The 18666-nt window shown below is 43.7% G+C and overlaps 1 protein-coding gene across 2 annotated transcripts in view; it reads right to left on the reverse strand.

The window, feature by feature from the left end:
- The window catches only part of LOC142491270 (cell surface glycoprotein CD200 receptor 1-A-like), a 56715-nt gene that overhangs the window by 6244 nt on the left and 31805 nt on the right, over nt 1-18666 (reverse strand). Inside the window, exons 2-5 of one of the 2 annotated variants that reach the window (XM_075593575.1) lie at nt 15251-15550; nt 12115-12378; nt 2161-2260; nt 1179-1242 (exon numbers count right to left, since the gene is read on the reverse strand). In XM_075593575.1, the coding sequence (XP_075449690.1) occupies nt 1179-1242; nt 2161-2260; nt 12115-12378; nt 15251-15550 (728 nt within the window). The remainder of the gene's footprint in view (nt 1-1178; nt 1243-2160; nt 2261-12114; nt 12379-15250; nt 15551-18666) is intronic. The other variant, XM_075593576.1, reaches the window with a different exon arrangement.

Consider the following 18666-nt stretch of genomic DNA (forward strand, 5'->3'; position numbering starts at 1 on the left):
CTGCGCATGCGCGGCATGGCAGCGGGCGGGGACCAGCGTTACAGCGGCCGTGGCAGCGATCCCCTTCTGATGGTGCTGTGGTTAATGCAGCGCACTCAACCCCCCTCCCCTCCGTTACGGGAGCAGGAACCGTTCCATGCCTCGGCCGGGGGAGGTCAGCAGGGAGTGGTGGAGATTAAATTTTGAGGGGGAGCGGCGCCGGCGTCTAGCGTGTCAGCGGGTGGGGGGAGCAGTGCTCGTTAGGAGCTGCGGTGGCGAGTAAATGTTGAGCGGGTGGGGGGAGCGTGTAAGCGGCCGTGTGGGGGGAGCGTGATGGTTAGGAGCGGCGCTGGCGGCTATCGCCGCCGCATGTGATTTGCCAGAACACAGCCTGGCCTCAACTGCCAGCACTGTGACGTCAGCACTTTGACGTCACATCCGTTTCATTTTCTATCCTCACAATCCTTTTTTGTCCCATTAGGAATGAGGTGCCACTAAAGAAGTTTCACTTCAAATAAAGTGTTAAATAGTGATAATACTTTTTTTCATGTATTAACCTTTAGTAAATCTAGACCCCAATTCCATTTATTACTATGGGCCAATTTACAAAATGGTTCTAAGCCTTAGAACATTAAGGACCAGATCCACAAAGCACAGATAACTCAGGACTCATAACATACCAAAATCAGTGCCGGGCTTTGTGTTCCCCGAGGTTAACGTGAATCCACAAGCTAATTATATGCATAAACCACAGCCGTGATCTCATTAGAATAGGCGTAACGGCACGTTACGTTAGCACGGCTTCACACGTTATGCCTAAATGTAACGTTAGCGCCATCCAGAACCTGAGCGAGGCAGTCCCAACCCGTGCTATCCCCCAAACACACCTTTATACAAGATGCGGAGAGACTCCAGTGCACAAAAAGGAACACACCGAAGAAACTAGTCAAACAAGATTCTCTCTGAAAACAGCACTTAACACTGTGCTAGTGAGCTTCGAAGACACCCGTCAGCACTGAACGATGCGTTCACTTCATTTAATGCCTCATTACGTCAATAACAGAGCTCAGTGGAACTGGGCCTATCCAACAGCACCATTTAGTAATTTTTCACCTGTGTGGGTTGACAAAGTCAGTACATGTCCTGCTTTTAAGTGTTAACAGAAATTCAAAACTGTAGCATATTTGAGCAATTCTTACCTCTTCATTGTTACCTTGTGGTTGTATTGTAGCAGTGTTTCTATTTTCCATATTGAAACACGTTCTGCAAAATATAGACACACAAAAGTTTATATTGTTAGGTTGGCCCCTATCACACCTACAATGCCTCTTCATTTCGGATTTTAGTATAACCTCTCTGTACAGCTGTCTGAGCAGTGAGTTCTTTATCCTCAGTTGCTTGGACAACAACCCTAGTGGTGATATTTTTTGGCACCTAATAAATGAGAATGCACACTTGAATCTGAATTGTGTGAGGGGATTGAATAGCGGGATCATAGAGCCATCAGTTTTCCGGGCTGTATTTATCTAATCACTGCTTCATTTAAAGGTGCAATGCCTCCAAGAACCAAAGTGCATTAATGGCAGTGGCGTGGTTAGTCTGAGTGATTAGTGCACGTTTAATGAAAATATTATAAGTGCAGCTGAACACCGATAAAACGCGGTGCTCGGGGTCCACATAATGAGACAGAATATAATCGGGATCGCGTTATAACTGGGATTGTGAAATGGCCACTGCGCATCTGCAGCTCTCTCCTCGCTTCATTAGGCTGCATCCACGTGCACGGCGCACATCTACAAGTTTTATTTGTTTTTTTTTATATAACATTAATGCTTTATTGCTAACGGACAGACACACACACACTCTAATACCCCTACACTAATAATTGTAGCATACCATGCAGGAATCGAACGTGGAAACTACTGGAGCACAGCATGAGATCTCCCCTAGAAAAATGAAAGTCCATGACCTAGTCACCAGACCTCATGATGCAGGTGCACTCAAAGACTCATCTGACACAGACACTAGGGGGCCACAGAGAACAGTCAGTGGGATTAAACAGTACTAGAGCTGACACGTTTTCACATAGTCCCTTGTTCGGCTGCAGTGACTGCTGCAGAGGGAGTCCAGGAAGATTTACAGCCAACACACATTTCAGTTCGCTGACGTTGTGCCCAATACCTGAGATGTGATTGTTTCCACATGCAGAGCACAATGATGATGATGATGATGGAGACGATGGGGACAGCCACACACCAAATAATATTTGTATCTAAAGGAGCTGGAGTAAAAAAAGGTGCAAACAAATTAAATCTCGCAAACCTTTAAAGTTATATGTGTAGTTTGAAAAAGAGCACCCATTGCTGATGATACATATCCCCGCTAGAGACAGGCGAAAAAATCCAAATTAGTTTCCCGGAAATTCACACATTTGCCATTCAAAATCCGTTCCACGGTGTAAAATCCGCCGATACACCGTGTTACAGTTTCAATCTGCTCGGATTAATCCAAAACCGCCATTGTAACAATTGCAACAATCCAGCCGCGGATTCCGCAATCTGCTGATGGGTTTTAAGAATCTAATCCGAGGATTCAGCAATCCACGCGTGGTTTTGCTGAATCCGCAGATTGGATTTCAGCGAATCGTGCAATCCGCGGATTGGATTGTGAATAATAACAAAAAAATCCGCAAAAGGCGAATTGCCCTTCATGAGCTCGATCTGCGGAAATTCACGGGCCAAATGAACTGGCCTGTCCACAGCTGATTCAACTCCGCCCTAAAAAATCACCCATCTCTAATCGCCACCCTTCTGATCATTAGAAGCCGTGTCTCTTGGCTTTCTTTCTTGACACATAATGTACTGCCCAGAGCAGTCACACCTCTTAAGGGAAGTGAGCATTGCTCTTAAAGATGAAACAAAGGGGTTAACCGGCGCCAAAGAGGGTAAATACCAGTCCTGTTGTGACAGTCCAAATACAGTCCTTGGGATGATGAATGGTGATGATTCTCACCTCAGCAGTGCATATGTGAAAAAAGAGAAAGAGAAATAATAGTGCAGTAAATCAACACAGGGGGGGGGGTGATCACAGATATTGACAAAAAACAACAAACAAGACATACAAACATATAACACTAGCACGGCCTAAATATTAATAAAAAGCATATTTATTGATGTGGAAATGTGCATAAACCGCATCCGGAGGGGTAAAATTGCAACCCTACTCACAAAATGCTGGAAAGGTACAGGCAGATCTGCTGTATGCAGCTGGGCTCTCAAGATGGCGACCGGAGCACTTGTGCTGGCGTCCACACGTGACTAGGAAGCCAGGCAGATGACTCAGATGACGAGGCCTCTGGGCGGACGTGACGTCACCCCCGTTGTGTATTCTCCACCGGCTCACAGGACTCCAGTCCTCCAGTCCTCATCAGCAGCCGCAATATCGCCGTACCTCGGTTCAAAACACTAGTTGGAGACTGCAGAGTTTCTCCTTTGGAACTGCAGACTTCACCACACTGGAACACTCTAAAAACTTGAAACTTCCCGACGCGTTTCGTACGCATGCGCGTACTTCTTCAAGGGATGTCAACATCCCTTGAAGAAGTACGCGCATGCGTACGAAACGCGTCGGGAAGTTTCAAGTTTTTAGAGTGTTCCAGTGTGGTGAAGTCTGCAGTTCCAAAGGAGAAACTCTGCAGTCTCCAACTAGTGTTTTGAACCGAGGTACGGCGATATTGCGGCTGCTGATGAGGACTGGAGGACTGGAGTCCTGTGAGCCGGTGGAGAATACACAACGGGGGTGACGTCACGTCCGCCCAGAGGCCTCGTCATCTGAGTCATCTGCCTGGCTTCCTAGTCACGTGTGGACGCCAGCACAAGTGCTCCGGTCGCCATCTTGAGAGCCCAGCTGCATACAGCAGATCTGCCTGTACCTTTCCAGCATTTTGTGAGTAGGGTTGCAATTTTACCCCTCCGGATGCGGTTTATGCACATTTCCACATCAATAAATATGCTTTTTATTAATATTTAGGCCGTGCTAGTGTTATATGTTTGTATGTCTTGTTTGTTGTTTTTTGTCAATATCTGTGATCACCCCCCCCCCTGTGTTGATTTACTGCACTATTATTTCTCTTTCTCTTTTTTCACATATGCACTGCTGAGGTGAGAATCATCACCATTCATCATCCCAAGGACTGTATTTGGACTGTCACAACAGGACTGGTATTTACCCTCTTTGGCGCCGGTTAACCCCTTTGTTTCATCTGTTTCCCTGACTGGTTGTACCACCAGTCATTCACCTGGCTGCCTGAACATTTATTCATCAGTATCCCTAGCGCTGTTTTGCACCTATTCCTTTTTTCCATTGCTCTTAAAGGCTTTCCATAAAAATATAAAATTTTCATCCAAATAAAAAAGGTTATTGTATTACCTACAGTACTACTGGAGAGCCCTTTTATTTTTGTAATGAATATTCAACTAAAATGTATTTAACCCTCTGAGCGCTGCAGCCCTTCCAGCACACAGATTTTGGACATATTTACTAAAGTGGGGCTAAGCTATTAAATGCCTTCAGCCAATTTAGTTTGCACTGCTTAGTAAATGTGGCTCTTTTATGTTTATATTTGCTGCAGATGTAAAAGAAACAAACACATGCAGAGAAATGCCTAACAGAGCATGGAATATGTAATACAGTACATCTTACAAAAAAAGTGTACACCTTTGTGTTTTTAAAATAGGTTTTTGTATAACTTTGCAGTTGTGTTAAAGTCGCACCTGGTCACTGTTCAAAAAACAGGATTCTGCAAAACTATATACAATTATGAGTACAGTTTGCTGATTTTGTAAAGAAAAGGAAGAACTATTGGGTGCACTTTACTCCAGCTCCGTGCAGCACAGAGATGTACAGATGAACGTAATGAAAGATAGAGGTATTATATATATGTAACGGCTGGACCCCCCTTGTCTGACCCACCCAATCTCACATTGGCCCGTGTGGTCTAACCGGTCCCCATTACAAGGTCGTGTGTGGTGGTGCACCTGCAAGTAACAGGACTCCTGAGTCTCCCGCTTGGTGTTATAGAGGATGGCAGCAGGACAGGTATCTGAGGTAGTGGTTACGAGTCCAACTTACTTCATGTGCAGCGCCTCCACCTCATCAGGATCTATGCTTCCGCAGGGAGATGGTCCTGGTGAGGAACTCCTTCTCGGTGGTGACTGCCACTGTTGAGTAATCTCACACTCACACAGTGGGGGTTTCTTTGAACATGGCATCTTTATTGTGGATTGGGATGTAGCAGACTGCCCCATGCAGCTGCCGGCTCTAGCCGCACATCTCTCCGTGCTGTCCCTTTGCCAGGTACGCCCTCCCGTATTGAAGTGGGATTCCCTTTCTCCTAGGGAGATCACCACTGCGCCAGGTCCCTGGACACAGTGTGGCTTAGACAGACTTGATTGGTCACTCTGCTACCGCTAGTTACAGCACTAGGGTCACAAAAGTATTCCTCCAATCCCTTATGCCGTAGCATACATTTTACCAGCTGCTTCACACAACTGCTGGCTAACAACACTAACTGACAGTGCTGTGCCCTTTATACCTCAGGGGGCAGGCGCATCTCTGATGTCACTATCCAGGGACTCAGAGCATACAGCCACTCCCTTCCTTACACAGGGCACCACACCAAGGTGTGAGGTAAAACCTCCATAACTACTGTTGGTAGGCCAGTACTTACCAGGACTTACTGCCAACAGGGAAGATGTACGCAGTCATTATTATGCATGGCTACATATATAAAAAATAAAATGTCTTTAAAGGGGAATTTGTGTCATCTTAAATATGTTTACAACACACACCTCCGACCTGCACAACAATATACTGCATAGAAGTGGCCGTGCAGATTTGCAACTGTTCTGAGTAGTTTATTTTACCGTAAAGTTTACAGATATTTACTTTTTTAGCAATCAATATTTAAAAGATCTTATAAATGAAAAACTCCTGGGGTGATGCAATTATCTGGGATCACTGTAACCTTAAGGTAAAAATGAGGCAGACATACAGTGGGTATAGATTTATGAAAGAGCGCTTTCATTTTTGTGCCAGTGTAACCAAACAGGTTAAAATGAACAGCACTGCAGGGGTTTAAAAGTATTGCGAAAACTAGGGAAGAAAGAATTTGACAGGTTGCCATGTGCACATTTCTCAGCATGAGACATCTAATATAGCTGCAAGCTTTGGTTTATTATAATGCATTCTTTGGTGGGAAATGAGGAAGGTTTTACTAAAGTGACTAGTTTGTACATGTAAATTAATTTGAATTAATTACCAAAATTATATTAATATGGTAAAACAAAATAACACAGCAACAAGGAGAACTTACAGTATGTCCACGACAAACAAAAATCACGTTACAACTTGCATAGCAACTTGTGTTGTTTTAATAATGCAAGCACTACTGTAGGTAATGAAAATGAAGGGGTCCTACAATGCATTATATATCTAAAGGGTAGATTTAAAAGATTGAGCATCCGTCTATATATATTTTTTTTTAAATAGCACAAAGTAGGCAGTAGCTGATTTTCTTTTCGCAAAGCTGCTCTACCTCTCTCCTGCTCGTTTAAAAAAAAGGAGAGACTGTGAACAACAATGATGCTCGTCATCGCTGGGGTAGAGCCAAGCAAAAACCTGGGGTGCAGGAACCAGCGGAAATGCTCTTAATTTGAGAAGAAATTGAAATGTAAACTTTCACTTTAAGGAAAATTACTGTGTATGAGGACAATAACATTTGTATAAGAAATAAAGATTTATATATATATATATATATATATATATATATATATATATATATATATATATATATATATATATATACTGTATATACACACAGTGGTTTACAAATCACCAAAAAATCTACTCGCCACACAAAAAAATCTACTCGCCACCTAGTACCAAACGTGTGCTGCTTGGGCCAATATTTACTCGCCCGGGGGTTAAATCCACTCGCCCGGGGCGAGCAAATGTATAGGTTTGTCGAACACTGTATATATATATATATATATATATATATATATATATAAACAAAGGGGTAAGATCCTTTGTTTATTAATTTTTATGGGACTAGCACCACCACTGTTGTTTACTCTATAGAGTGCCAGCTGCTTGTTTTTATATATATATATATATATATAGATATATATATATCTATATATATATCTATATATATATATATATATATATATATATATAGATATATATATCTATATATAGATATATATATATTTCAGTATTAGGTGATACCTTTTTTATTTGGACTAACAATTTATGTCATAGGACAAACTTTCGAGATTTTTCCTCTCTTCGATATAGATAGATAGATATATAACAAAAACAAGAAACAACGAGTAGCGCTGTAAGTGTGATAAGTACGTTCTAATGTGATAGTGAGTAGGACTAAATTATTAAATAATCAAATTGTGCTTGTATAATAATACAAAATAAATAATTAAAGCAATAAGAGAATTGAATAATAATACCATATAACGTGAATATCAGAGAACAAACCAGTCCAAATGATGGAAACAGATGAGAAAAAAAAGCTGTGTGTGCTGTGCACGCGCATAGCAAGTGAAACTTCTTTGACTTTTGTCACAGAAATTGTATTTGTGTTTGTGATGTTTTAATTAAAAATCAAAATACAATTTCATTGACAAAACACAAATAAATTTGGACCTAGAACGTGCCCTTGTTTCACTTGTTCCTTTCTTGTCCCCATTACTTTATTGTCCCCCACTGCCTCCCTGTTGTCCCTTTCCTGTCACCCCACTGCCTTTCCCTTGTCCACTTGTTCCTTTCTTGTCCCCATTACTTTATTGTCCCCCACTGCGTCCCTGTTGTCCCTTTCCTGTCACTCCACTGCCTTCCCCTTGTCTACTTGTCCCTTTTTTGTCACCCCACTGCCTTCCCCTTATCACCCTGTAATGTTATTGTCCCCCTGTTCCCCCATTGACACCTTTATCCCCATCACTTTATTGTCCCCCCCACTGCTTCCTTTTGTCCACCTATCACTTTCTTGTCTCCCCCCTGAACACCTAACACCTTCTTGTCTCCTTGTTACTTTCTTGTCCCACCACTGCTGTTCCCTTGTCCACTTGTCCCTTTCTTCTCTCCCCACTGCCTCCCCATTGTCCCCCTGTCAATTTCTTGTCCCCTCTAAGGCCTCGACCATGCTTACTGCATGTCGCGGAAGCACTGAGGCGCGCTCCCGCTCAGCACTGAGCCCCTACAGCCGCAATTAGAGCGCGCGGCATGCGCGTGGAAGCGTAGGTTTTAGGGAATTTTAAAATTTCCCCGCTTGCCGGCGCGCAGGGCCGGTCACGTGAGCGGTTCACCCAATGAGGGCGAACCAGCTCTGTGACTGGCCCGCCCCCAGCCCGCCCCAGACCCATTCCCTGATGGCGCACAGGGAAAGCACCCGCAAGGCCAGGGAAAGCACCCGCTTTCCCTGAGCCTCAGCGCACCTTAGCACGCCAGCAGGGAGCCTGGCCGAGGCCTAAGAACTGAAGGCTCAGAAAGAAAGATGATGAAAACAGGATTTAATCAGAGCAGAGAAAAGAAATCTATGATCATTCCCAGGCAGGCAGCAGTATAACTTAAGGGGTTAGATAAAGGAAAAGTCCAGAAGAAATCTGAGGTCATATATCGTCCGGCAGGAAATATTTATATGGCACGGCACCCCAAACTCACCTCAGCAAACGTGTTACCCTCTACAACTCAATATGCCGCTTTCTCCTCCAATGCATTTACAACACACCACTATAAAATGCTCAAAGAACTAGATTGGTCATGGTGCCGAGAGCAGGGGTAATCAGACCTAAATAAAGGTGTTAGACCTAGCTGATTAACCCCAACTCGCATTGGGAATGAAGGGGTTAAAAGTATTTGCACTGCACTGCTGTCTTTGCCCTGTCCCAGCCTCCTTAACCCCAATTTGCAGGTTATTCCCTGCCTGCTGTAATGGAAGTGAATGTAATGCCTGCTATATTCTATTGCGACACAAGATGGAGTATTGAGCACTACAGCCAGCCCTGTGTATGGGAGGTCCGCTGTATTAGATGGGTATCCATTTCAAGTGCTTGACTCTGTAACCGCAAAGCAATTGAATAATTGGCTTGCGGTTAGATTTCAAGTAGTTTTACCGATACAATGTATCCGTACCTCGTTAGCCTGCAGAACTTGAAAGGCAGTAAGTCAATGGCCGTGGGAAGTAGGTCAATTGACATGGGAACCGGGTGAACTTGGGTTCCCACAAGAAAGTCGGTTCAATAAAGCTGGCTGACACATGCGCTTTGCAAACCGGAAAGCCTTTTTGCCCAGTTTTGCAAACTGCAGGCAAAACGGTCATTGGTGGGTGAAATATTCCCACGGAGGGGATTGGGTTCACATGTTAAGGATACCCTTGATCAGCCTATAACTGTACCCACCGGACTATCCCCAGTGTGTTCCAGTGTGATCAAGATACCATTCATGATGTAACTACACTTCACGCAGGACTTTGTTCAAGCACAGCGGTAACGGTTCCAGTACGCAATGGGTTAATACCATCACAACCAAGAATTTACCCCAAACTTCGGAATTCGTTAGCCCTGGGGACTCCCGAGCGAATGTGTACAAATTTCTATGAAATACTTTGATTTGGCCAAGATATTAGATCGGCAAGTTGCGATCTAGCCACGGGATCTTTAAACAAAGACTGCATTTCTTGCGCTTTCGTGAAAAGGACAATTTATTTTGTTTCCCCATCCCAGTAAGTGTTGTTTTAAGTGTTTTCTGAAGTTGTCGTGTGTTTGTCTATCAAGGAAATAAATCACAATTTATTTTGCTCCTTGTTGTGTTCAATCGAGGACCCAGAAATATAAAAGTGTTGATAAAGTTGTGTCCACCATGACAGTCATCACTTGTGTCTGGGCACAAAGTTCATCTTTCCAGTCTTGCCTTCAAATACTTTCTGGGCAAGTGACCTGCCAATCTGAACAAGCTCCCCCCCCCCCCCCTACCACATGCAGCACTTATCATCTGAGATCTGACTCCAAACAACTATTCATGGTCCAAAGGTTCAGCAAAGTATCCGGCCGCTCCTCCTTCTCTTACCGTGCACCCAAAAACTGGAACAGTCTACCCAAGACTCTCACATCCATCACCAGTTTAAATTATTTCAAAACTTAAGCTGTCTCACATTTTAATCTTGTCTGTAACTGTTATATACAGGCATACACCGGTTTAAGGACACTCACTTTAAGTACACTCGCGAGTAAGTACATCTCGCTCAATAGGCAAACGGCAGCTCACGCATGCGCCTGTCAGCACGTCCTGAACAGCAATACTGTCTCCCTACCTGTACCGAAGCTGTGAGCAAGCGGGGAGACTATAGAGCCTGTTACACATGCGTTATTTACATCAGTTATGCACGTATTTGATGATTGCAGTACATTACATGCATCGATAAGTGGGGAAAAGGTAGTGCTTCACTTTAAGTACATTTTCACTTTACATACATGCTCTGGTCCCATTGCGTACGTTAATGCGGTGTATGCCTGTACGCCTATAATATATATTATCTTTAACTGTGCATACAATGTCTTGTATATAATGTACTGTATAAACCTCTTCACTCATTGTAACTATGTATTTGTAACCATATATTTGTCATTATAACTTTCTGCCCAGGAAATACTTGAAAACGAGAGGTAACTCTCAATGTATTACTTTGTGGTAAAACATTTTATAAATAAAATAAATAAATTAGCTGAGAGGCAGAGGGAACAGGAGTATGGGCTGTTCAGAAAGAGTTGCAACGGAAGGAGTGTTACATTTCTTGATCTTAAATAGCTCCCAAAGCAGGAAGTGGATGAGTCCTAACTCGCAATGCCTCTGGGAGTTGTAGTTTTCCTAATATCTCCAATCTGGTGGACATTATTAGTACTGCATCCTGAGCACAGAACTAGATTATTGCCAGGCACCGATGAACTAGTCTGACATGCCCCCACTGTCTCTGCTTTGTTCCACTGACATTCTTGTCCCATTACTTTCTTGATCTCCCACTGCCTCCCCCTTGTTACCCTGTAACTTTATTGTCCCCCTCACCCTATCTTGCCCCCTACTGCCTCCCCACATCACATTCTTGTCCCCCTGTCACTTTCTTGTCCCCCGACTGACTCCCCCTTGTCCTCCTGTCACTTTCTTATCCCCTCTTTCGCCCTGCCCTATCTTGGGTCACTCCCTATTTCCATGGTTTGGACACTCCCTCTTTCCCTCTCCCCCATGGGTCACCCCCTCTTTTTGTGTATTCTTGCATATAGTAGAAATGTGAATCCAAAGACCCTACAATATGAATATCTCGGGCGCCGGGAGATACAGTAAGGTGATTTGCTCAAGGTCATAGAATAATCTGTTTCAATCCCAGATCTTTATGTCAGGGGTCGGAGCCTTCGCCAATAGGCTGCTGCAGCGAGAAATACAGCTTTCTTTGACTTTTAATTCAAATTATTTTATTCTGTATCTGTTACTTGCAATGGTCTTTTATATGTTTAGAAGTCCCTATAATGCAGAGTGCAAACACACATGTACAAAAACAGCCGCACACATCTCTAAGTATAGTACAGCAAAAGGAAGATGGAGGCACACTGTTTGAGTTGAAGGAAGAATTGCTGAAGTTTTGCTCCATGCTTGAAGCAGACAGAATTACGTTTCAATTACGTTTCAGGGATGCAGCCCCTTCCTCAGATAATGTCTCAGATAATGTTTCAGATAATGCCACCCGTCTCTAAGTATAAAATAAATTGCCACTGCAAGTGGTAAGTATAAACCTCCCATTCCTTTCATCGGAAGCACAAGTGGCTGTGAGCCCCATCCCCATTCAAAGCCCCCTAACACTGTCTATTCTCATGATGCAAATGCATTACTTCATACATGAATCCTGGTAGTTTGAATTTCTGTCGTACACAAATGACAGAAAACCAATGCATCATTTGAGATTGTTGAATGCTAGAAAAGATCATTTGTTTATTCTTAATATATTTCTTTACTCTAACTTGGATGTGGCTAATGAGAAGCAAATGTTTAATTTAATAAAAAATACATACATACCAGTGGTATTTGTTGTAATGGATTTGTTTTGTGGATGCGCAAACGTAGGATGAAAAACAACACATGTAACTTCAGTTACATTAACACGCTCCCGTCCGTACGTGCTGATAACTGTCCATGTATTGTCTGGCTCCATATTTCGATTTGTAGTGGTTAGATGTTCAGCTGTCGGCATCCAGGAGATATTTGCAGCTGGATTCCCTCGGAGGGCTTTGCACTCAGGAAACCCAAACCTGTTTATTTCCAGGGTCACCAAAGGTTGAACTGAAGATGAGAGAAAATAATGTAGCAGCTTATTTCAATTTCGCTATCTTTAAAATCTACTCTTTGATAGGGTTGGGCAATATACCGGTACGAAAGTAATACCCCGGTAACAAAAAATAACGGTATGACGATTTGTCTAATCTGTTACAGCGGTATTAATATCAGCCCAGTCACACAGCTAATGCAGAGCTCAATCTCCCTTCTCCATCAGTTACTCAGCGCAAAGGGAGGCGGAGATACCATGTGGTCTCTGTGCAGGGACAAAGAAAAGCAACTCGCTCTGCTCTCCCTGTCAACTGCATGAAGCATCCTCTATACAATAAGGTACCTTCCACCCACCCCCTGCACCAAGGCACCTCTCCTTCCAATCTGCATCAAGGCCCTTTCCCCCAAGGCTTCCGACACCTGGTCCCCCCTGCTGCCCAATACAACGAGGATTTTGAACAGCTATCACAACATTTTGCTAGGTAGCTATTAAGAAAGCCTCGATGAGTCGGCCAAAGCATACGGGAAGGCATTTTTTCGCGATTTTTAGCTCCTTGCCAAAGACATCGCGCAAAAGCTGCAAAAAAGCTAAAATTCGCATTTTTTCTCAAAAGTAGCTATTTCAGTAGCTCCGGTGAGATTATCTGAGCTCTGGAATTGTGAGTTTATCAACGATGCATATCGCCATTCCTAGGGTGGCAAGATGGAATCTGAGAGCAGGACTTTAAAAAAAATGCGTTTTGCCTTCATCGGATTGATGCCGGGAGCTGATACACATTAATACCAGCTCCGTAGACCCCCGGCTTCTATCAAATGCAATAAGAATACATTTACAGGCAGCTTCATTACCCAATGGGATTGGGTGTAGAGGGATTGGGTGAAGGGGGTAGTTGCCCCAAGGGTGAGTGGTTAGGCCTACCGGGTGGGTAGAGGGAGTGCTTAACCCCTCCACTGTGGTAGTGAAAGGGTTAACCCCTCCGCAACCTTACTGGCAGGCCTAACCACCCACCCTGCAGCAACTACCCCTTCATCCACCCCCTCTGCTCCCCAATAAACAGGCTATTCAAGTTGAACCCCTTCATTGCCTAAGCTGCTAGCCAATAAGGTAATATAGCTGGTTTAATAAAAAACGAAATACTAGTGTGTGGAGCAAGGGGTCTTCGGAGCAGAATCGTATGGATTTCAGGTTCGGGGACCCCCTGCTTCCCGAGATACAGACCCCGTTATGGGGTGTCGGTATCCCCATGCAATGTTTAAATCTCCTGCGTCACGTGACGCAAGACATTTAAATGCATAGAAGTTACCGGCACCCCATACCGGGGGCCTGTATCCAGGAAGTAGGGGGTCCCTGGACCTGAAATCAATGCGGTTCTGCTCCGGAGACCCCCTGCTCCCACACACTAGTATTCAAATTTTAATTAAAACAGTGTGATCGCCTGCGCGAGCTGTGCAGGGTGAGGCTACTCTCTGTGCAGCTCAGACTGTGGCCAAATCGTACGTGGGAGAACTTAGAAAAAGCTGAGATCACTTTGCTGCTAAGCCGAAAGTTTTTGCCATTTTCCCACCTCATGGTTTGAGAGGGTTTCAGATTCTGTCTGAATACCGTGATAATACAAATGACAAACCGTTTGGCAAGAACATTCCAAACCTTGCGATGTAGCAGCAAAGTCATGGAAGCTACTAGAACCGGCCCCAAAGAGGCTGATGCATGGGGCATTCCCCTCCTTTCACTGACATCCCCCTCCCTCCTCCTGCTGCACATTGCTGTCTCGCTCCTTCCACTGACACCCCCTCTTTCAATAACAGCCACTCCTTCCACTGACAGCCCCTTCTTCTATTGACAGCCCCCCTCCTCTTTCCACTGTCTTCTGCCTCCTTCCACTTCTAGCCCCTTCCTTCCACTGACACGTCCTCTTGCAATTAAAGCCCCCCTTCCACAAACAGCCCAGTCTCCATTCATTGACAGCCCCAATCTCCTTCCAATGAAAGATTCCCCTCCTTCAACTGACTTCCTCCCCTACCTCCTTCCACCGATTCTCACCTCTCTTCTTCCACTGACAGCCCTTTCCTTCCCCATACTTCCCCTATCCTAGTTCTACCGACAGCCCCCCCCCCTTCCATTGACAGCTCCCCACTCCTTCCACTGATAGTGACCCTCAGATTCCACTGACAGATCCCCCCTCCCTCCTTCCACTGTCCCCCCCTCCCTACTTCAAATGACAGCCCCCCTCCTCCTTCCCCTGACAGACCTCCCCCTTCCTCTGATACCCCCTCTTCCAATGACAGCCTCCCTCTTCTTCCCTTGAAAGCCCTCCCCTTTAACTAATTCTCCACTCCCTCCTTCCACTGTCTCCCCTTCCTTCCACTGTCTTCTGCCCCTCCCTCCTTCCACTGTCTTTCCCCCTCTTTCCTTCCACTATCTTCTCCCCTCCCTCCTTCCACTGTCTTCCCCCTCCCTCCTTCCACTGTCTACTCCTCCTCATCTGGGCCCATGGAGAGGAGGGCCCACCCAGAACTGGAGAGGACATTTCCAGAAGTTAGGCCTAACTTCTTCCCTGGCCCAACTTCATGTCCAGGTAAGCCGGGCTTGGTATCAATGTCGGCAGCAATGTCAAGATATAGCCTACATACCGCACAATATTAGAATTGTTTTTATTGTTTTCATGGCTTTACAACCTTCTCTGCACAGACAAAACGTGTAAAAGAAAATTAAAATGAAGAAAGTATGATGAATGTGATCCTGCGAGCTTTCATGTATTTGATATAGTGGCAGGTGTACAAATTACTCCTTTTTCCGGGAAAGAGCGTTCAACATCTGTGTGATCAAATAAAGGAGAATAACTTAATTTAATGTAAGAAATACTACATAATGGAAATGGTTGCTTACCTAATACATTTAATGTAATCACATTGATGAAAGTTCCTTTATCACTTACAAATTCACAAGTGTAGTTCCCTTCATCAATTATTTTACTATCATCGATCCTGAGGGACAAATTGTCTTGTTTAAAGCTTAGTCTTTTACTGCAGTTACTGTGTGTCTTGTTTTCCTCTATTTCTGATGCCAATATACAGTGAGAGTTGTATAGAAGATCGACCTTCCAAGTAATCATTAATAAGGAGTCTCCTGGATCATTCCCACACTTCAGAACTGTACTATATCCAGCACAGACCGACACGGACACACCTGAAATACAGAAAATCATTTGTAGTGTAGTGAACATTTGTCCCATTGAGAATGTGCAAAATGAAGTGATTTACTTCAATAGTAAATAATAACTTTTGATTTGGACTTAGAGAAGGTATATTTTACAGCAAGCAGTTAGGAGTTACAGGTAGAGATGGGCAAATTTTTCACTTAAGTTTGCACAACAGGCAAAATTTGCCTTTTGTTTTTTTTGCAAAAACGTTTAAAAAAAAAAGACACATACAACAAGTATTGAAAGTGCAAGATCAAGTCGCCCTTAACATGTATGGCCATTAACTGCCATTCTGTCATACTGAAAAATTCTGGGAACATTTTGTGAAATGTTGCGATATTCTGAAATTCCGAAATTATAAAACATGATGAAATGTTGTGAACCAATTTTGAAAACACTTGCATCATTCTGTTCCCAGCCTGTTATCTTCCTCTGGTCTAGCAGTACTCATCTGAATAGCTGTTTTCTAATATTGAACACACAGAAACAGGATGAAGAGTGCAAGAATAGTAGTAGAGTAGAGCAAAGGTGCGTGCAACTGGAGAGAGTCTTTGAGAAAATAAATGTCAAATGAAATAAATGTTTCTCAAAGACTCTCTCCAGTTGCAGTGCACCTTTGCTCTACTCTACTACGATTGCTTCTACACTCCAGGATTGCACACAGAGGAACTACTATCCTGTATTGGCGCTCTGGACTTCAGTATACCCCCAGGGCAGGTAATGGGCAATAGCCTTTATCTTATTACCATTGACCCCTAATGGGGATGTTTATGCCTTAAGAGGGGTGTGCATTGTTGACCATTTCTGCGGTAGTCGTGCAGACTGACCGCTAGGTCTTTATTTTTGCCCCCTCCTTTATATGATCATGATATATATGTGAGCCTATGGATTTTATACAGTGTTCCCATTTTTGGATTATTTCTTCAACTATCAAGATGCTTTTGTGTACACACGAATATTGAGCGTCACTCTAAAAACTCCTCTTCTGAAGAGTGCAAGAAGAATGGAAGTTGTAAGGAGGCCAGAAAGGGCCATATTCTGTAAGTTATATGGGGCGATCCAAAAAACGTTACTATAACAATGAGTCCATATCCTGCGCAGGACGCATTTATTAATAGATATCTTAACTATAAATAACTTGGACATGGCCCAGTTAAGTGGTAAAGGTCACGGCAACATCTATTAATCACCAATGTAACCATAACATCTTATTCAACATCACGTTCAGCAGACAATCTCATTGTACAGCTGGAAGGTAACCACTGTTATACTTTAACTCACTCTGCCTCCCAGGGTAGAGCATAATCCTTAAACATACTGTACCATATATATTTTATATATGTAGCCAGGTCACCTGAAGGCTACTATTCTGCCCTTGTTCTGGCAGTAAACCCTGGTACAATCATTTTGCCAGTAGTTTATATGGGGTTTTCCCCCTCCGAGGAGCTGCACTTGAGTGACAGCGGGGGGCGGTGACATCAGGCCTGGGCATGACCAATCATGAGCCGGACCTGGTGCCCTCCTCCTGGCAGTACTTAAGGGTAGTACCACCCTAAATTTGTAGAGTGCCTTCTCCCACTTGAGGAAGGCAGGTCACACAGTGGAGAGGCTGATATTGGGCCTTCTCCAAAACATATCTCTTATTTGCTAAAACCTCTCCCCACACTTCCACTGCTCCCATTGTGGGAAACATTTCTATGGATGTAAGATTCTTTGTTAATCCCTCCTTTACCCAATGATCTGGCCACTTCCCTGCACCCCATTGTCCTTGAAACAAAGCACCAAAATCAACAGCTCCTGCAGCATCAGTGAATAGTTCAATATCCACATTTGAAACAAATTCTTCCTGCCAATAGGAACAGTGGTTATAATGTAACACAAATGTATCCCAGACTCTCAGATCCTCTTTTAAAGGCAAATTCAATCTGACGTGATGGTGAGGATTAGTAAACCCGGCTGTCACTGCTGCTATGCGCCTCACAAAAATTCTCCCCAAAAGCATCACACTGCAGGCAACATTCAAATGCCCAACTAACGATTGTAATTGTTTTAACATTATCTTTTTCAATGACAACGCTAAACAAATGAAACCACATAATTTCTCAATCTTTCCTATTGATTATCTAAATTCCATAACAACGGAATCTATTTAGATTCCTAAAAATTTATTTAAAGTCACAAGTTGTGGCGTCTTTTCTTTTGGCCCACGGAATATCCCATTTCTTTGCTAAACATTGGCATGTAATTGAAATTGAAAGCTTAACGCATACTGTAGATCAGGGGTGCGCAAAGTGGGGGCACGGCACTTTCTGGGGGGGGCACGGCTGTTACAGAGGCCCCGCGTTTTCCCGAAAGCATTTAAATATAAATGCCGGGGATCGCATGAAGCCTCTATCTTTTACTTATCTAACCTTCCAGCGACGCGTCTCCATAGCAACCCGACCATGACCCTGTGATGTCATTTGTTGCCGGAGCCTTACAGGGAGGGGGGCGCGTGCAAGAGGGGAGAGGAGACGGGGGCGCCTGTCAGAAACTTTGCGCACCCCTGCTGGAGATCACTCTCTTTGGGCCCAACACAAAAATCATCGAAATAGTGAAGAACTGTTTTGCCATTTGATTCAAACGCTAAAACCCAATGTAGAAAAGAAGAAAAAAACTCAAAATGAAAATATGGCAAAGCACATCCCATAGGGAAACATTTGTCAAAGGTTCTGAAACTGTAAACCTAATGCATGAAAACACGCTGGATTAATAGTTAATAACCTAAATGCTGATTTGATATATTCCTTAGCCCTTAATGCTTCCTTTCCATGCTTAGGAACTAAATCCACTGCTTGATCGAAAGTAGCGTAACTCACCTGACATAACTCTTTATTAATTCCCTTGTTTACTGATAAACCCTTAGGATATGATAAATGATGTACAATATCATCCTACGTGCCCCTTTTTCTTTCTTGGGAACAACACCCAACGGAGATACTCTAAAATCCTCAAACGGCGTTGAATAAAAAGGACCAGCTATTCTCCCCAAAGATAGCTTTATCTACAGTGTAACTTCACTTCAACTATTCTACTATGCATCACCTATCCACCTGCCCTTCCA

Source organism: Ascaphus truei, chromosome 3 (genome assembly GCF_040206685.1).
Source record: "Ascaphus truei isolate aAscTru1 chromosome 3, aAscTru1.hap1, whole genome shotgun sequence".
Lineage (NCBI taxonomy): Eukaryota > Metazoa > Chordata > Amphibia > Anura > Ascaphidae > Ascaphus > Ascaphus truei.